This window comes from Amborella trichopoda, chromosome 3 (genome assembly GCF_054954075.1).
Source record: "Amborella trichopoda isolate Santa Cruz 75 chromosome 3, AtrichopodaSantaCruz75HAP2 v2.0, whole genome shotgun sequence".
NCBI lineage: Eukaryota > Viridiplantae > Streptophyta > Magnoliopsida > Amborellales > Amborellaceae > Amborella > Amborella trichopoda.
This window is the reverse complement of record NC_142338.1, coordinates 60,104,765-60,125,323: the sequence shown is the minus strand read 5'-3', so window position 1 is coordinate 60,125,323 and position 20,559 is coordinate 60,104,765. Positions and strand designations below refer to the sequence as shown.

The 20,559-nt window shown below is 36.0% G+C and overlaps 2 protein-coding genes across 3 annotated transcripts in view; both read left to right on the top strand.

The window, feature by feature from the left end:
* The window catches only part of LOC18421451 (TCP-1/cpn60 chaperonin family protein), a 33,492-nt gene extending 17,189 nt beyond the window's left edge, over nucleotides 1-16,303 (top strand). Inside the window, exons 7-13 of one of the 2 annotated variants that reach the window (XR_016052028.1) lie at nucleotides 12,740-12,828; nucleotides 12,917-12,994; nucleotides 13,125-13,247; nucleotides 13,661-13,755; nucleotides 14,703-14,912; nucleotides 15,120-15,177; nucleotides 15,956-16,303. Coding sequence is in view for 1 of the 2 variants with exons in the window: in XM_006826249.4 (XP_006826312.1) it covers nucleotides 12,756-12,828; nucleotides 12,917-12,994; nucleotides 13,125-13,247; nucleotides 13,661-13,755; nucleotides 14,703-14,912; nucleotides 15,120-15,177; nucleotides 15,956-16,021 (703 nt within the window). In the remaining variant the exon portion in view is untranslated. The remainder of the gene's footprint in view (nucleotides 1-12,739; nucleotides 12,829-12,916; nucleotides 12,995-13,124; nucleotides 13,248-13,660; nucleotides 13,756-14,702; nucleotides 14,913-15,119; nucleotides 15,178-15,955) is intronic. The other variant, XM_006826249.4, reaches the window with a different exon arrangement.
* Nucleotides 16,304-17,440: 1,137 nt separating this feature from the next.
* On the top strand, nucleotides 17,441-19,846 carry PNSB2 (NDH-dependent cyclic electron flow 1). Its single transcript, XM_006826248.4, has 3 exons — nucleotides 17,441-18,060; nucleotides 19,021-19,491; nucleotides 19,594-19,846. Exons 1-3 carry the CDS (start codon nucleotides 17,488-17,490, stop codon nucleotides 19,786-19,788), a joined length of 1,239 nt encoding a protein of 412 aa, XP_006826311.2. The 5' UTR covers nucleotides 17,441-17,487; the 3' UTR covers nucleotides 19,789-19,846.
* The last annotated feature ends 713 nt before the right edge of the window (nucleotides 19,847-20,559 follow it).

The window sequence follows — 20,559 nt, the reverse complement described above, 5'->3', positions numbered from 1 at the left end:
TACCCATATTGGTGGGCATTATTTTTGCCCATATGCTATGCGGTGCATATGCGCTATGCGCCATGTGGCCGCATAGGCAGTGGGATGCGATGCATCCCCCAAAAGCGCATATGCGCCCCTATGTGATGCCTTTCTGTGTGCATAGTGCATCATGTGGCCGCATATATTGTGATGTGGCACATTTTAAAATAACGATCCCTCTAGCGTTCTAATTTGCGTTGACGTCGTATCTAGTCTAGTCTCATCGATCGAAACTATGTCATCTACGAAACATACACCACGGTACCTCATCTTGTAGATGCCTGGTTAAGTCGTCGTTAACCAAAAGAAAGAGATATGGTTCAACACTGACCCCTAATGTAGGCCTATTGTCTTTGAGAACTGATTTGTCTCTCCACTAGTTGTTTGCACACTAGATGGCGCTTTCTCGTACATATCTTTCAATATGTCAATATAACCTCTAGTAACTCCTTTGTTTTCCAACACCCACCAAATTAAATATCTATGAATCCTATCGTATGTTTTCTCTAAATTAATAAAGTCCATCTGGCGGTCTTTTCCCTTCGCTTTAAACTTCACAATCGGTTGCTTATTGAGGAAAATGGCATCGATAGTTGACCTACCTGGATTATCGAATTAGTTTTCTGATACACTTTTTTCACGCCTTAGACGTTGCTCAACCACTCTCTCCCAGTGCTTCATAGTGTGGCTCATAAGTTATATTCCTCGATAGTTTGTACAATTATGTATGTTTGCTTTGTTCTTATAAATAGGTAGCACACTAACTTTTCTCCATTTTTTTGGTATTTTCTTTTTTCTAAACACCTTGTTGAACACCTTGGTAAGCCAACATATGCTGATTTGCCCCATGCACCTCCAAATCTCTATTGAGATGCCATTTGGTATGAAAGCCTTTCCTATCTTTGTTTTTCTCAAAGCTTCTTTTTCTTCAGATATCCTAATCTTGGAAATGTAACTATGAGCTCCACCCCCTATTATGTCAAATGTTCCTCCTAACATTGTGTTCCCATAGTGTTTGACTCAATAGAGTAATGTATCCTTTATTATCTATGTGCTAGTTGTTTGGATTTAAGCTATTTCATATAATAAATTCTGTATTTTTTTGCTAAAAGTTTTTGATCCTTCTATTAGATTGATTTCTAAAGTAAGAGTTAGACCTTTTAAAGGTCAGTGTCGTCTAAAATCCAGATAAAATTGGGATAGCAATCAAAGTAATACTGGACTATTATAGAGGTTAGATTCTACAAAATTCATACTTTAGAGTCTTGGAAATTTAGATGCCTATTGTCTTGGACACAAATTAAAACGTGTTGGGTTTTTGTGGCCTTTAATGGCCTTTAATGGCCTAGAGAACTTGTAAAATGATATTTTGTAGTGGAATATGTATTTTGGTGGGAGTGTGTATGTTGACTGACTAAGGGTTGGGCGGTCTATGTACCTGGTCATGTTAAAATCCTTACCCTTGGGCATATGGCACAACCGATAAGGATTTGCAGTGGGTTATCCTTTGTTGAGGTCGAAGAGATGCCCATGGATCATGTTTGTAGGTCAGGAGAACTGTGTGGTCTGCTGTGTGCAGTTGTATGCCTGTGAGAGTAGGGGCCAAAGCTTCAACAAACTTTCGCACGGCATGTACACATGACAACCATATTCCTGAGATGAAGCCCTATGGAGGGATACGTGTACATATGCATAGAGGGCCCCTTTTGTGTTTTAGTAACAAGTGCTAGACCTACTCTTAAAGGGGGAATTGAAATCCACATTTCAGGATCATGGTCCCATTGTTTATTATCCAACTTTGATAAGCCAATCATGAGCCCTTGCTCTGAGATTGTGGGTCACGAGTCTTTGTTGGGTTGGATAAGAAAAAATTACTGGATCATGGTTTTTGGGGCGTGTGGAGTGCCTTTCATCATCATCATCATTTTAGCTTTTTCCCGATTAATTGGGGTTGGCTACATGAATCTTGGTTATGCATTCTGCTCTATTAAATGACATGTTCTCAATGAGGCCACAAGTCTCCATATCTTTTTGGACTACTTTCAACCACCTCGTTTTGGGCCTACCTTTTGTCTTTTTCAGTCCTTCCACTTGAACCAGTGTTCTAAAAATCGGTGACCCGATCCGAAATCGGGCGATCCGGATCGGGTATTGCCAAGTCCGCCTCGGATCCAGTGAAAAACAAGATTCAGCCTTTTTTTTTTCCAAAAATCACTGGATGATGTCATTTATATCGATTCCGACTTCATCTGGCGTCATGAAACAGGATTGCTTGGAGGATAGGGTATGAAATTGGATTGCGTGGAAGATGGGTTACTTTTGAAATTTCTTACAAAACAAGGGGCACACTTTGACCTCAAGGGAATAGCAATCAGGTGGGGCTACTCCTTCCCACAGCTCAGCTACCAACCCCTGCACACTTCACATGCGCATACATAAACCACTTGTGAGTCCCTTTTATAGACTATGAACATATAATACCTCTTTGATGTGGGACAATTGTCCCATTCCCCCCATTCAAATAACATGAAGGAACTGTAGCCCAAAAAAGAAGAAAGAAAGAAGACTAAAATAAGTAACATCATAAGGAACATTATATACAAGCCATCTGTTTATGCAAAGGGCAATTGATATTGCAAAGAGTACAACAAACTTTTGAAATTTGAACGCATAAACAGATAAGGGATTGTATACAATGAGACCATTTACCTTTGGTATAGGGAGGTCACAATTATTTACAACCATCCGATGGGAAATTTGATAGCTTGGATGTGTCACAAAGTTCGAGAAAAAAATCTTTTGAACTTTGAGCTTGGTCAATGAAATAAATGCAGACACCCAATTTCACATCCAATGGTCAAGATTAATTGTGACCACCTTGTACCAAAGGTAAACGGTCTCATCATATACTTTCCCAACAAAAAAATGTGCAAAATTTTCGTGGCCGATTCCTCCCATTCAAATAATGCAATAATATCTCTCTTTCTCTCTTCCCCCCCTGTACCCCCACCCATGACCACCCTCACTGCAAATATCTTAGCGTTTCTCTCTCTTTAGTCACTTATTATAAAGTTTTAATTATATGAATATGATCACATTAAAATTAAATTAATATTATTATATGTTGAACGAATATAATTATGTAAAAATTGTTAACTTATTTAGTATAATTATGTTAAAATTGTTATTGCTAGATTGAAATTTTTATTGTTATAAATACATTTAACAAATAATTTACTGTTAATTTTTTATTATTACAATAGCTTATTTTATATAGCAATAAAAATTGAGAAAGTATATGGTGAGACCATTTGCCTTTGGTACAAGGTGGTCATGGTTAATCTTGACCATTGGATGTGAAGGTTGGTGGCTGCATTTATTTCACTGACCAAGTTCAAAGTTCAAAAGAAATATTCTCGAACTTTGTGACATATACAAGCTATCAGATTTCACATCAAATGGTTGTAAGTAACTGTGACATCCCTGTACCGAAGGTAAATGGTCTCATTACATACAATCCCATAAAAATTTTATATAATTTTGAATTGTATTAAGTTGTTATATAAAAATTCTTGAATCGTGTTTATTATAATTAATAATTGTATATTGATAAGCAAATATTGTATTTTATTTATTAATTATACATCAAAAAAGGAAAACGTCGCAGTATTCACTTATTTTTGCAAAGTTACGAAAGTACATAATGCACCACTCAATGCCTTTTAAAAACTGAAAGAACACTATTTTTAGAGATTTATAGTGATTTTTTGAAAAACTTTTGGGACAAAAATTGCCGATTCGGCCAATTCTTGGATCCAACACCGATCCAATACGGGTATGGGTGACACCGATTCGGGTCACCAATCCTTTTTTTTTAAACAATGACTTGAACTAACTCGCACCTTCTAACAGGTGCCGTACTTGGTCATCTCCTTACATGGCCAGCCCATCTAAGTTTACTCTCTCTCATTTTATCGCTTATTGGTGCCACACATAAATTATCTCGAATAGATTCATTTTTAAATCTATCCCTTCTTGTCGTGCCACTAATCCATCTCAACATCCTCATCTTCGCTACACTCATTCTATGGGTATATTGTTTTTTTTCAGCTCAATATTACGTCCCATAGAGCAAAGCTGATCTCACCTCTGTCCTATAGGACTTGCCCTTCAGCTTCATTGCTATGTGGCGATCACATAAAATTGCAGTTGCACATCTCCAATTGGCACACTTAGCTCTAATTCTATGTGTGACATCTTCCTCGATCTCTCCATTTTTTTGGATTATCGGCCCAAGATATTGAAATTGCAGTCTTTTCTGTATTTCCATGCCATCAATCTTGACTACTTCCTCGTCTCTACTACTATTTTTACTAAACTTGCACTCCTTATACGCTGTCTTAGTCTGACTAATTTTAAAACTTTTGGATTTTAGAGCATCTCTCTATGGTTTTGTGCTAGCGCCATTTCGGGTCTCATCAATCAAAACTATGCCTTCTGCGAACAACATGCACCACGGTACCTTATCCTGTAGGTGTCTAGTTAAGTCGTCCATAACTAAGACTAGGAGGTACATGCTCAATGTTGACCCTTGATATCGACCTATTATCACTGAAAACTCCCTCTTCGTCTCTGTTTGTACACTAGTTAGCGCTCCATCATATAGATCTCTCACCAAGTCGATGTAGTGTTTAGAGACACCTTTTTTTTTCAACACCTACGAAATCAAATCTCGAAGTACTCTATCATAAGCTATCTTTAGATCAATAAAGACCATGTGGAGGTTTTTGGACCTTCGCCCTAAATTTCTCACTCAGTTGCCTATGTAGGAAAATAGCTCAGTTGTTGACCTTCCTGGCATGAAACCAAATTGGTTTTCAGATACACTTGTTCCATCCTTTAGTTGTTGCTTAATGACTCGAGCTTCATAGTATGGCTCATAAGCTTGATACGACGATGGTTTGCACAATTCTATATGTCTCTTTTGTTTTTTTAAATAGGTCCCACAATACTTTTCTTACATTCATCTGACATTTTTTTTGTTCTCAACACCTTGCTGAACTGTTTTGTCAGCCAGTCAATACCGATTTCCCCATACTCTTCCAAACCTCTATCGGGATACCACCTGGTCCTAAAGCTTTTCCTATCTTAATCATTTTCAAAGCTTCTTTCACTTCCGATATCCTAATCTTATGAATGTATTTATGAACTCCGCCGTCACTTGTGCCAACAGTTCCTTCACCACTATGTTCCCATTGTGTTTGTTGTTTAATAATTTTTGAAATTAGACTCTCCACCTTTCGTTGACCTCATAATCCTTCACCAAGACCGTTTAATCCTCACTCTTAATGCATTTAATATGGTTTAGATCCATACATTTTTTCTCTCTTATTTTTGTTATTTTGAAGATATCTTTTTCACCTTCTCTTATTCTCAGTTTATTGTGTAGATTATCATATGCCTTAAGTTTTAACTTTACTTATTAGCAACAATAAGGACACTCCACAAACGTGCGACCAAGGATCCAACCCCACATGTGTGCACCACTTTAAAGGGAATAAGTAGCATTCCATTTTTCTAGGCAAAAGGGGCATGCTCCAATTTTTGTTTCAAATTTTTAAATAAGTTAAGATAAAAAATCTAATTCAAATTAGATTTGGTTTCCTATCCTTATGGGAGATCTATGATATAAATTGATTATATTTTAAATTTAAATAGGAGTTGGACTTGGGTCAAAATATCAAGGGATAACATTTTTTTTTTTCCACCCAAAATCATGATGGCTGATTTGTGGGATGGAGGACTCTGATTAAATCTCTCTCACCCTACCAATTTCTTAATTATCCTAAAGGTCAAGCTGGAAATATGGTAAGGCATACATAGATTGGAATCCTATTCAAAGTAGGAGATAGATCCTGTTTCAATTTACAGCTATATTAACCTCCTCTCATTATTAGATTTCGCTTTCTCCCATAAAAAGATTCTCTCTCCCACACACCTACTGTCTTTCTTCTCCACGCCAAAATTGTTCTCTCAAGAGTTGTTTTGAAGTCACGTGCCACCCCTCTCTTTACTCCTTGGGGAGGCATGCCACCCTCTCTCCTCTATTTTTGTGGCTTTATTTTGGTATCACGTTACCGAAAAGGAAAAAATAGAAGTGATGCTCTAGTGAAACCCTAGAGCAAGGGTTTGCTGTATTTTGAAGAAAGGAGGGAGAAGCACAACCTAGAGAGAGATCAACTCACAAATTTAGTCTTAATTTGTTCTCATAGGGTTTCTATATATCCTAGTTCATTTTTAGCTCTCTAAAAACCCTAGAATAAGAAGTATTGCCTACAAATCTTCCATATCTCAAAATTTCACCTAAAGGAATTATAGTGCGTCATCGGTCTTGGAATCGGGTGTGGGGTGTGCCAAGTCTTGGTCGGGTAACTCTAAGCATTTTTCAGTAAGTCGTCCCAGTAGTTTTAATTAATTTTCAGTATTATTTCCTACTTTCAGTAAATTTGCACGAACTTATTTTATGCTAAAAATTATGGTGGAAGTTAGTTCGAAGTTCCTGGATAGTTTCTATTTCTATTGGTAGGAAAAAACTTTCTCTTGGTAGAAAAAATTAGAGGTCCTAGATTTTATCTAGGGAATTATTTTAATTTTACAGTAACATATTGTGGCCCATGTAAGCAGAATTCAGGTATTTAGAATAAAGGTACAAGAATTTTTTTGGATTTAGTACCTTAAGTTCGACATTATCACACCTTACAAAACGGGGGCATTTAAACCCTGTTGAGTTGACATCATTGTGACTACTTGTAAGGATCCTATGTATAGATTTAGTTACATTGAAATAGTTTTCTTATTTTGTTTTCATAGTAGTTTTTGTCTTAAAATCAAATGTTCTTATTTTATAAATGTTTTTCAAATTAATATTAGGTAATTTCCAACTACATAATGTTTCCTACATTACAAAAGTTTCTTCTTCATCATTTACTAGATTTATTCTAGGGTCTTCTAGTATACTAAGTCTAGAATTTTCTGCTCCAGCCATATAATTGTTGAATACTAACACTTGATTATCGTATGAGTAAAACGTCCTTCTTAACAAAAGAATGTAGTAGTGCCCTAAGCCAGATCAAAGCCCTATAGTAGTCAAACGAGCATGAATTGGCTTCACTCACTATATAAAGTTTTTTTTACAGGTTGTCTTCTTCCTACTATTACATGTTGACATTTTTAACAATTTTAAGTTTTTTTCATATGCAACATAACTCGAATACCAACTAACAGATATCATCATCATCATTGTCAGAGCCATTTCCTTTACTAATTGGAGTCGGCTACATAAATCCTGGTCTGCTATCATGCCCATTACTAAAATTCAATGAGTATGGGTATGTTATACTCCAATTCAGCCTCCAATATAGGAGTTTATCTTTGAGGTGAGTTGGTCGTCCTCTACCATCATGGTCTATATTTCACCTGAACATCCAACATAGCCAAGTGAGAGAACACTCACACTGAGGAAACACAACCACTTCTACATAATAAAATTCAAATGGATTCTTAAAAATGAAGATTTCTTAAATTTTGTTTTTCTCAATTTAGATCGTGAGGCCCATATATATATATACATAAAATGAAATACCAACTGAGAAGAACAAATATTGGTATTTGTTTTCTTTATAATAGAAAGCACAATCTTATAGAATTGTAGAACTAAAGATAAAATAGAAGAAACAAATTTACTTTGATTGATTTCTTTTACCTTTCTACTTATAGAGATACCTTTTACAAGAGAAAATACACAGTCTAAAAGGGCATACTCTGGGTATTTTTGTTGAGTATTGTTCCATAACATATTCTGAAGCCCTGTTATAGAGATACCTTTTACAAGACCTTCAAAGGAGTTTATAATATGTTAAAAGAGAAAATACACAAGCTAAAAAGAAGACCAAGTCGATGAAGAACATGCTAAGAGGGCATACTCTTTTTTTTTGTGTTGAGTGTTGTTTTATAACATATTGTAAAGCCCTGTCGAGATCTTGTAAAAGATATTCTCTATTAAGAATAAAATAGGAGATATCAAAGTAAATTTTTTCTTGTATTATATCTTTTGTTTTGTAACCATGTAAGATTGTGTTTTCTGGTATAGATAGAACAACATTTATACTGTTATTTAGTCTTCTCAGTTGATAAGTCATTTCTAATCTCCCAATGTGGGTCTTACTTTGCTGCATCATTGCCCGAATTCTCTGCAATTTCATTCTTAGCCCTTTTCGTTGCATCATATATGAAGCCCACGGAGGGCTTATCAACATCAACCAAGCGCAAGACCTTCACCAAAGGAATAAATACTAATATTGTATGCTTCACCCCACACCAAAAATATTTCGAAAGAACAATATCTCGTGCCTTCTTTCCCTTGGCATCTCTAGACCACTTACACCTACTCCAATCCTCTGAAGCAAACATAGAACTTAATGTTATCCTCCTCCTATACATGCTTTGTAGACTAAGGTAGGCAGTGGCAAACCTAATGACCCCAGGCCTCACTAGATCTCTCTTCTTTGTAAACTGGCGCATCATGCTAAGGGTAAGTATGTGACTGTATATGAAGATTGTCACCTCCTTAGCCTTAGAAAGAATTCCTTTAATAGTAGGCAAATCACTAATGGCCTCAATCATAACATCTACGCAATGTGCAGCGCAAGGAGTCCAAAATATGCGAGGATCTTTCTGTCGAAGCAAATGACTTGTAGCTAGATTGGGAGCAGCATTATCTGTGACCACTTGAATTACAAGTTCCTCCCCGGCCTCCTCAATGCCCTTATCAATGAAAGAAAATATATAATGAGCTTCATGAATATCATTGGAAGCATCGATTGATCGTAAAAAAACTGTACTTGAGGGGCAATTTACCAACAAATTCATGTTACTCCTCCTCCTCCCATCACTCCACATATCTGTCCAAATTTAGCCTATCCCTCCTTTTGGGTCTTGAGATATTCGTTAGTATACTCAACTTCTTTCTTCAGTAGTGGCTCTCCAATCTTATATTCGTTAGTATACTCAACTTCTTTCTTCAGTAGTGGCTCTCCAATCTTATATTCGTTAGTATACTCAAATTGCCCAATTGCTTCCAACATTGTATGCAAGCTATTCAAGCGAGTGATGTTAAAAGAAATGCCCGCATGGTAAAACCACTGAACAATATACTGAATCACCCTACCTCTATCTTCCTTCTTAAATCTATTTTTAATTGTCATTTGTTTTTTCCCCTTTCTTCCCTTGCCTTTCTCAATTACTGACGCAGGGCTAGGTGTAAAAAAACTATCTATAGGCCCTCTCATACGAGGCTTCTTAGACCCAAAAGCTCTCTTGCTCTTAGAGCTCTGAGTACCAATCATGACTATCTCTTCTTCCCCCTCTTCAGCCTCTTCTTCGGTGTCAATGATATAATAAAAAACATGGACCCCTGACTTTAATTCTGCTATATCCTTTTTTTTTGAAATTTTTTACTCTTTTCACCTTCAATGTATTCAGAAATTTCTTTCTTTACAAGCTCTGGGACTTTCTTACATGGGGCAACATCACCTTTAATACCAGCAAGTTGTTTTTTAAATCAATTTATGCCGGCATTAGAAACATGTCCACATAAATTGCACATAAGTTTATTTGTATCATTCTTATCCACGTTGACACAATATTTTCATCCAGGATCTCCGCCCCTAGTAGATCCCGCGAAAGACATCTCAAATTGAAAAAATAAAACTCAAATAAATATTACAGTTTGACCTTTTCTGTTACCTCAATCGAGCTACTAATCAACTAAAAAGTCTTTTAATTCCACCAGTAGCACTCTAAAAATAATTTCAACGAGGAAAGAAAATTTTTTCAATCCACAAAAAGCACTTTCAATTTTCAAAAATTACTTTAGATTCTCATAAATAAGTTTACAAATTGAGGGTTCTTTTTTTTTTTTTTTCCACTTTGGGGGTTAAAAATAAACCCCAAAACGTTTTTATACAAACTTGGGGTTCAAAATGACCCCCTTTGCCCTTTTGAGCAATTTTAAAAATCGAAAAAGGCCTTACGACTCTGGGCGCCCGCCCAGGTACAACCACCCGTGTAGGAGGATCGAAAACTTTAGCAGCAATATATAAAATTTATTGTAGAGTATTAAACACCTTAAATCCAGAAAACTGGCAAATAGGTAGTGAAGGATACACTCCTCTACTTAAGTTAAATTTTTTAATAAAACTATAGTACCTAATTAGATAAAATGAAACGAAGTATGATTACCAGAATATTGAAAATTAATTTATGCTACTATACATAGCACAGGAAAAAAGTTAAGAAATCTAGCATAGGAAAAAAGTTCAGAAATCTGAAATTGAATCTTTGAAAGAATTGCAAGAAGAAATTTCGGAATTTCTTTTAAAAACATTTCGAAAAAAATGGAGTCTTTTGGGCTATCTACTTCAGAAGAATCTTCCTCTAATATATGAAAACTCACAGTCCCATAAGGGTTAGTTATCCCCTTTATATTCCTTCCGAAGAATCAAAACATTTGAATGTAATGCCTTTAACAAAAGAATTTTAAATAGATAAACAATTTTTAATGAAAGAATTCTATCCAGATTCAAACAAGAAAAAGAAAAATATTCTTGTCTTCTCATTCTAAAGAAGAAAAAAGAAATCCAACAATAACCTTATTGATTTTTGAGAAATATTGATTTTTGAATGGCCTGAAGATTGGTAGTTTGAGCAATTAAACGTAATACAATAAATAAAACTTTAAAATCATGGTTTGCTAATGAAATTAAAATAGTTGAAGCAATACACTTCGGTTATAAACCAAGAAAATAATGTCTTGGCATGACCTGTTAGAGGCATGACTAAAAGGATATCAGGGTTAAATGGATTAGCTGATCGGAAAAATTATACTAATATTTATTTTGAAACTATAGGATCTCAAATAGAATTAGATTTATATTAAACATTTTTTTAAAAAAAGAATATGATGCAGTAAAATGTAGAAAAGAGGCCAAAATATGTTCAATAACCATCAATACAGGTACATTCTCAAGAAACAAATCATCAATATAGGTCAGTTTTGAGTGGATAGGACTTTCTTTGTGCAAAAAAGTGACCCCAAAACCCTAAATAGGGCTTTTTGGTACTATTCACAGTCTATTTTTACTGTTCACACCCCAAAAAGTGTTAGAAACCCTAACACCCTAGGTCATTTTATTACATTATGATAAAAAGAGACAAAAACTACCCCTACTTAAGTTAAAACATTTTGAAAAATACCCCATAAGTCCATTCGTTTAAAATAAAACATAAAAGATCCCTAAATTACCCTAAGTTTAATTTAAACACTAGAAATAACTATAAACTGCAAAAGCAGCAATAAGCTAAAAATAAACTCCTTCAAAAAGTTGGCCTTCTCCTCCTAGATCTCCTAGCGACCTTGGGATGTGGATCATCTTAAAAGGGGTCATCAAAGGATGGATTGATTAGATCAAAGGCTCATGTGAACTTTCTTGACTAGTCAAAGGACTGTCAAGTGCGTCAGAATATAATCCAATTAAAAAAATAGAAAGAATAGTATTTGCAATAAATGGAAAATAAACCTAAATCTATGAGAAATCTTGGTCTAAAACCTCTAACTATTATGCCTTCTTCTATGCCCTTAGAAACTCAACTTTGAAAGGCACCATTAAAAATTTCTGAAAAAGAAAACTTATTGATCGATAAATTATGAAAATTATGAATAGAACAAAACAATCAAATTAATGTAGTTGTAGAATAAGCATCTCCTTATTCAAGTTCCGAGGATGAAGACTCTAATTTTCCTGTGAGAATTCTTAGATCATAGTTCAGAAAAATGAGAAAAAAATGTCTTTCCATTTTAAAACCCAATCTAGTTATGCAAATTTCTAGAAAAAACAATTACTATAAGAGACCTAGAGATGTATAGTTTGAAGAACATTGAGACGTTATTGTTTCTCATTTGCAGGAACTGCCATATAATTTGCAGGAATTGCCATATAGTTTGCAAGAATTGTATTCTATTTGTATTTTTCTTTGTTATACTTTATGTGGCGTACCCCCACAGATTTTTGGTTTTCCTGTGCGTATGTGTGGGGTTACACCTACTTTTTTTTTAAGGCCACCACTCTGTGGTTAGCCTATTATTTGATATAGAACCCCCATCTAGTGGGTGGTCTCTATACCCCCTCCCCCCCCACTTATCCACGCTATATTATTCTTTTTCACTTGATACAATACCGTTAATAGTTTCCAAAAAAAAAGAATTGCCATATTAGAATGGAATATAGATGGATTATTTGATTATCAAATAATAAATGTATGTAGAAACATAACTACGTTTGTAAATGCTTGTATGATTAAAGGAAGTAACGATCATACTATAGTAAAAAATAAAAAAAAATTATCTCAGGTCTTCCCCCGATTTGGTTGAAGCACGGAAGTGCTTCCCGTTCATGACTAAACCGAATAAATATCCGTGGCGAATTTGACAACATTAGTCCAAATCCCTGCATTTGTGCATTCGCCCAAAAAATGTATGTTTATTCTGGGGCTAACCATCCTTACGAATGAAGTTCTTTCACCATGCTGAATCCAAGCTGTTTAAGTGAGCAAATCCTGTTTTATAAATCAAGACCAAACAGTTTTCTATAATGAATTATAGAAGTTTTTGTTCGCAGGCTTATGGTCCTCAAGATAAGCTCGAAGTTTGAACTACGGCGGTTTTGCCGCACTAGTGGTGCTGTGGCTCTTGTGAGTATGCTGCTGTTATATTGTGTATTGTGACTTTTATTTGCAGAGTGTTTGATATCTTTTATTTATTTATTTTTATTCGGAACAGTTGAAGCTTCAACAGCCAAATCCAGATGAGCTGGGATATGTCGATTCTGTTTCTGTTGAGGAAATAGGTGGTGTTCGGGTAATTTCTCGGCTATTGTTGTAGAGAATATTCGCTGCTTCTCAGATACCTTTTCATTTTCAAGCCTCTCAAACTCATGGGGTTTTAGTGCCTTAGGTATTTGACATTGTTGTTTTCATCTTTCTTGTAGGTTACAATTGCTAAAAATGAACAGGGTGGGAATTTGGTGTCAACAGTGGTTCTTCGGGCAAGCACTGATAGCATATTGGATGATCTGGAAAGAGCAGTTGATGATGGAGTTAATACATATAAGGCATGTTTCTTTTTTCTTTTGTTTTTCTGTTCGATATATCTTACGGGGTGAATAAAGTTAAAGTGGTCAATTTGTCTTCAAAACTGAAATTCATGTTGCAGGTCAAGTTTGTCGCCCAGGTTCATCATTGTGGAAAAGGTTAAAACCTTGGAAGTGTACTTTCTGTTACAAAAAAGTAATACTATTTAATAAATAATTGGGATAATAATTCCCATAATTCTATGAATATTTAGCCAAATTCTGGATATAAGGGCTGGCCTACAGATGTCCACATGGCAATTGCCAAAATTCCAGCTGAAATTTGCCAAATTTTTTAGACTTGCATAGACTGTTTGGAATGAACTTTTTTTAACACACTTTTCAGTTTCTCTCTCTCTCTCTCGTATGCACATTCTAAGATATCTGTGTCTCAGGCCATGTGCAGAGATAGTCGTATAGTTCCTGGAGCTGCTGCCACTGAAATTGAGTTGGCAAAAAGATTGAAGGAGTTCTCTTATAAAGAAACTGGGTAACATTTCCAGTCTTTTTTTTCCCCCTCAGTTATTTCTGATTCTCAGAATATATCTATAATGTGTGTATATGGTTCCCGGCACATTCTAGAAGTGTGTAAATTTTCTTTTATTGACCTCTCCCAGGAGAATAACTTAGTTTGTTAGCAATTTTAGCAGGGACTTTTGTATTATAAATTATTTCTTTTATTGACTTCTCCCTGGAAAATGGCTTATTTTGTTAGCAATTTTAGCAGGTACTTTTGTAGTATAAATTATTTGTTATCTTGGTTTTATCATTTCTTTTGTCGGTCCCACTCATTGGGTTTTAGGATTTTAATCTTCACAATTGGATTTTATCAGGTTTCTTCTTTGTAAGTTGCCTATATAAAAAAATTTATTTGTGGGATGCCTTAAAAGTTTTGTACTTGTATTATTGAGTTTCTCTATGGAGGCAAGTAAAAATTAAAAGGGAAATTTACTTGAATTGAATGCGATGTTTGTCATTCATTCTTCTTTTATTTGTATTTGAACTGGGATTCAGTATATCCTATGTTTTTTTCCATTGCTTTTAATATGCTTCTTTCCATTGTTTTTAATAGAATCAGAAACTTGTGCAACTTAGATTCCCCAGTATTTTTTGCAGAGGCTTCTACCTAGGTTGCATGACGAAAATGATCAATGCTTTCTTATATATTTGTTATTGCTATCAAATTTTCTACGTTTAAATATTTATTCTTTAAATTTTGTTCCCTCATTTTCATGCAAGATGGTCTGGATCTTTCTCCCAATTTCATTTGCTTCTTGGATTAGAAGAATTAGATATAGGTCATGCTTGCTTGTTTATCGGGATGATGAATCTGCATAATCAACAAAACTTTGTTTTCACATAAATATGCAAACCTCATACACAATCGAACTTTCGAGAAATGATGCTTTTATCATGCTTTTCTGCCATTTTGCACAGCCTGGATCAATATGCAATTGCAAAGTTTGCTGAAAGCTTTGAGATGGTTCCAAAGACCCTGGCTGAGAATGCAGGACTCAATTCAATGGAGATCATCTCCTCTCTTTATGCTGAACACGCAGCTGGAAACACAAAGGCTGGCATACACTTGGAAGAGGGAGGAGTTATTGATGTATCGGTCAAGAATATTTGGGACCTCTATGTTACCAAGTAAGCTAACTCCCTCATATTGGTTAGTGTTATTGTTGTTCTTGTTGAATAAGAACGCATCTAATTTTGTGTACTTAGCAATACCACGGTATGCTCTCTTGTCTGTAGCGTACTTTTTGTGTTTTCAAGTGTTGCACTTGGAGGGATTGTTTTCTGCAACCGTTCTTATGGCTGTGACTTGATTTGCTTTCCAAATGGTTTTCACAGGCATTTTGCCTTGAAGTATGCCGCTGATGCTGCCTGCACTGTGCTCCGAGTTGACCAAGTACTCTCTCTATCTCTCACTCTCTCTCTCCCCGACATACGCATACCAATATTTCCTTCTTTTACCTGAGTTGTTTTACGCACATGTATGCTCTCTCTCACAGCTCATACTTCATGATATCCTCTCTTTTTCACACACCCATGATACCCCTTCTCTTTATGCATTGGTGAGTGGCTCTTCCTTTCACCTGTACTTGAACACGTTCCACACGAATCAACATCTTCCCTCCTCCCACCAAAACACACACACGTGCTAGTTGAGGTGCATGCACTCTCACATACACACACCCCAAACATAGAGGCTCATACTCTAACATCTACTCCAGGCATCCGAGTGGGTTCCTCTCAGACTTTCACTTTTCCTTTCCCCCGTATACGACTCTGAACTATTTAACACTGTTTCCTTCCCCCTGCTCTCACTCCCCGAACTCCCAAACAACCTCCTCAACATACCCATCCCAATTGTCTCTCTTTTTCTCTCTCTATAAATATATATGTATATATCATCATCGTCAAAGTTTTTTTCCAACTAATTGGAGCCGAATCTTTGTCTGCCATTCTGCCCCTATTAAGTAGACTTGGTTTGCTCCACACATGGCCAGTTCACTTAAATGTACTTTTTTTCATTTTCTTATGGGTCCCACACCTAACGTCTCCATATATATATCTCCATGTATATAGAGAAATGAGCTGAGGTTTGAAGAGCTGTGCCGTCAAGCCTCATGCATCACACCCCTTTCTCATGAGATTTGACTTGTACCTACTGTTGTTTATTGCAGATAATCATGGCAAAACAAGCGGGTGGGCCAAAGAGAGATCAGCCTGCGGGTATGGATGAGGACTAATTTTGACAGTCGGACATGCAATTTTTTAGTGTTGCGCACAAGTTCAGTTTTCCCTTCGAGATTCCAAATCCTAGACTGAAAATTTTGTTTGTAGTTGGAGGAGAATAGTTGATGAAATGTGTTATATGTACAAATGTCATTCTCTCGTGCAAATGTTTGTGTGATCACTTGGAATTAATGAGGATTTTTTGTATTAATGGACGGGAGGATGCGATTCTGCAGAATGGATGGTCCAGATCACGGTTCTTTCACTTGGGTGATGGAATTTATGGTTAAAGAAAAGGACAGACCGACCCCCACTTTCCTTTTTTTTGTTTCTTTTTAATTTTCGAGGTAATTTTGCATTGGGATAAACTGGACGCATCATTGGAGCAACAGCCTAATTCCAGTAAGCGTACTTGGTTAATGAGAATGAAAAAGCCATTTGAACCCTTTGTCCTGTTGCGATTTTATGTTTTTGTTTAGAGTGGCGGTCATCCTTATCCGTAAGATGGAATTGGTAGTGGTGTGTAAAAGTTCAAAATATTGTTAATAGATTTTCGAGCTTGGTCATCGTCAAAGCTTTTTTTTTCAGTTAATTGGGGTCGGATGTACGAATTCTGGTATGTCCTTAGGGTCATATTTTTGTTTATATATTTTTTCACTACTTCTAATCATGTTTTTTGAGGTTTATTTTTTTATTTTTTTTAATTTTCTACTGGAGTTAATTCACACTTCTTAACATGCGTTGTATTGGGTGTACACTACACATAGTCAGTCCACTTAAGTCTATTCTCTCATCACCAATTAGTGTCAGATTAAATTTTTCTGAATGTTTTCATTTAGAATTTCGTCACTTCTCATCTTATTACTTATCCATCTTAATATTTTTATTTCTATTATATTTTTTTTATGGATATATTGTTTTTTGATCTTCCTATATTTTGTCACATAGAGCAAAGTTGGTATCCCAATTGTCTCATAGAATTTATTTTATCTTCACTGGTATGGATTGATCACATAAAATTTTCGTTGTACATCTTCATTTCACTCATCCAGTTCTAATTTTATATGCAACATTTTCTTCGATTTCTTCATTTTTTAGATAATTTTAAACCTAATAAATATATATTTGAACGTCTCATTTGAGGTTTAATAGCTTACAACGACATGCCAGAAGATATGACCTATAATTTTCCCTCTCAGAATAACTCATCTTTTGTGGTCGTTACGGTGGTTAAAGTTTTCTTGACAAAATGCAAGGCAGTTACGGTGGTTAAAATTTTTTTGACAAAATACAGGGCCTTTTCCTAGAGGTAAAAGTGCGAGGGTAGATTGGGAACACGGCAGCGTCAAAAAGTGGTATGCCTTTTCTATTCCTAATTTCCATCATCGTTCATCATTCAGAGTGAATGGTGATGGGCATGTGACTGCGGTTTTTCAAAGTCGTCTACATATGAGACGAGACTAAATACCTTTTTAAGGTGATGGACCGTAGTCCAGTGGTACAAGCGTGCAAGAAACTAACGGCTCCAAAGCAACCTACATCACTGCGATCTGAACACGGACAGTCAGATTTAAGCCAAGTTTGGGCCCCAATAAAGATAAAGCTAGGCAGAGAAGATAAACTATACCACATAGGTAAAGGAGCACTACTGGTTTCCTTCCCCCCCCCCCTCTCTCTCTCTACAATGGCTTCCTCAACATCTTCTCCCCTTCTCTCATCTTCACCCTCAGTTCAAATTCTCGACCAAAAATTTGGCCGGAAAGGTGTGAAATTCTCGGAATTTGGTGGGGTGCCGGCTGTCGATCTGACGGTCAGGAATGGAAGCAGCCTCAAGCTCCAATTATCTGATGGCTTAGTGACATCTTACAAGCCTAAGGTGTATTGGAAAGATGAGGCCTTTGAGGAGTTGCTTTACACTGTAAGTGAGGGCAATGAGGTGAAGAAGGGGGGAATAGGAATGGGTTTAGATGTTTTGAGCTTGGATGGTGAACCTTGGTGTCCTTCTGGATGGGAGGTTAAGGATGTGGATTCCGATTCCATTGATGCTGTGCAGGTTCGTATGTTAGAGATAGGTTCTCTTGTTAATAGTGTCTGTTAGAGAGAGAGAGAAAGAGAGAGAGAGAGAGAGAGATGTTGTTTTCTTACCTTTTTTTTTTTTTTTTTAAATAATGTGGTTATCGAAGATCCAATTTTGGAAAATTGGTCATTGGTGTTAAACCAGAGAGTAGATTGCAATTGCAAGTAGGCTGAATTTTTCACCAAATTACACAACTTTTTTTAAAAGAATTTTTTTCTCTCTTGGGGTAGATTGTAGAATTGCTCTCCTTTTAATCCCATCCATTTTTATTAGGTTGAAGTTTCTCTTTGTTTTACACTAAAGTTTTGAATTTTTTGTATGAATTTCAGGTCAGCCCATAATGCTAGCCTTGCATTATGGAATTTTGGGTATTGCACACAAAATATGTTGGGTTTTTATATTATGAAGCTAATTATTTTTATTTTTAGTATATAGAGGTCATAATCACTTTTAGCTATTGAATATGAAATCTATTGACGAAAGTATGTCATAATTTTCGAAAAATTTTATTTCGAACTTTTGGTTCAAACAATGACACATCTTTAACTACCGGATTTCAAATCCCATGGTCAATTATAACTTTTTTGTATCAACAATAAATCCAAGGGTCAATGATGATTGTAACCTCCTTGTATCAAAAGTAAATAGTCTTAGTAAATTGTGCTTGAGCTTGAGTGGATAGCTTTGGCGCTATATCCCAAGTTTGACACTCAAAAAAAAAAAAAAATTTAATTGCCTTTGGACTATCCTGAAAAGTGCATTCATCTTTGCAAAAGCTTTTTGCGTTAACTTTCATTCATTAATTACCCAAGTTTAATCTCTTATTTTATATTGAAAAGTAAAAGCACCAAATATATAAAAAAAAATTGAGTAGGTTTTAAGAAATACAAACAAAATGATTTGCTAACTGCAAATTTTAAGCCATTTTATATACAGGTGGAGCTTAGTTGTAGCAATGGAGATGGAACACTAGAAGTAACCTACATTGTCACCCTCTTTCCAGAAAGCATGGCCACTGCTGTAATTGCAAAGAACAATGGCTCTCAAACTGTAAAACTGAGCAGTGGAATTCTCAGCCATCTCAAATTCAAAGGCAGGGGAGGCTCTGCAATTTCAGGCCTAACTGGTTGCTCCTACACTTCACACCCACCTCTGGCGTCGAGTTTCGGGATTATCTCTCCCGTTGAGGCCATGGAACCAGAGCAACCTGGCTGGTTTAGTTCAATCTTTAATGGAAATGGGAGTACAGATTCACGAAAGAAGAGAGAGAAAGGCCAGTGGACCGTGGAGAACAACAACTTTGTGATGCTTAGAGAGAGAATGAGCAGAGTGTATGCTGCCCCACCTGCGGAGAGAGCGAAGAGGGTGTATAGGACACCCCCATCAAAATATGAAACCATTGATCAGGTATTCTTTCTCTCTGATTTCCCATATTTATGAATATGAAATGAGGGGTGTCTCTCTCCCTGATTTCTCATATTTATGAATGTAAATTGATGGGTGTTGCAGGGAACTGGGCTTGAGTTCAGAATGATAAGGATGGGGTATGAAGACATATATTTGGGGTGCCCTGGTTCTCTCTCTAGAAAGTATGGAAATAATTACTTCATCTGCACAGGCCCTGCTTCTATGTTGGTTCCTGTGGAACTGAAACCCAATGAGATGTGGAGAGGTGCCCAAGTCATTGAACATGACAATCTATAATTTTGCCCTGTAACATAAAAAAAATCAATGGAAATTTTTTATATTCAATTGTTAATAATTTCGTGTCTTTGTTAATAATTATATATCATCTTACTTTGGATTGTAGGCCCTCTTGTCCTCATGATAATGTGTAATTTTACCTTGTAAAATGAAAACATCAATACCCCTTTGCTTTAGTTTTTAATAATTATAATTTTAGTTTCCAGTGTTGCCTTTCTTCCATGAGTTGTGTTTCTCTCTCCTCTTTTTTTGAGAGAGAGAACAGCACTCAATGATTGCATGAGAGAGAGAGAGAGAGAGGACTTAAGCATTGCATTAGTGAGATTTGAATGAGAGAACTTTAACACGCTGAGATAGAGAGGACTAAAGTAAATTGGGGGTGCAGTAAAAAAACTGAACCCAACCTCTCAAAGTTGAGATATCCGTCAATGCATCTGTTGTGATTAGCGATGAAGAGAAAGGGACTCTTTTCTTATTACCGATGTTTAAAAAAACTTGAATATACTGAGTTGGGGTACTGGCCAGGGTGTGCCAGCACGGGGATTTCCAATCTGGTTCGATGAATCGTGAGTAAACTCCAAACAGTTGAAAAAAAATAAAAAATAAATAAATAAATAAATAAAAAGAGAAATGGTTCATGAAAAAGAGTTTCCCTCAGGCTTTGAGACCTATCTAGGTCCTATAATCACTACAGTGAACAACCCAGATTTAGATAATAAGGACAGTTCCCAAATTACACTATGGGTTTGAGCCGATTTTTCAATCACTGCT

Coding starts and splice junctions, on each gene's coding strand:
- PNSB2 (XM_006826248.4), top strand. CDS start 17,488: ATGGACCGTAGTCCAGTGGTACAAGCGTGCAAGAAACTAACGGCTCCA. Junction 18,061..19,020: donor ATTCCATTGATGCTGTGCAG/GTTCGTATGTTA, acceptor TTTTATATACAG/GTGGAGCTTAGTTGTAGCAA. Junction 19,492..19,593: donor AATATGAAACCATTGATCAG/GTATTCTTTCTC, acceptor TGGGTGTTGCAG/GGAACTGGGCTTGAGTTCAG.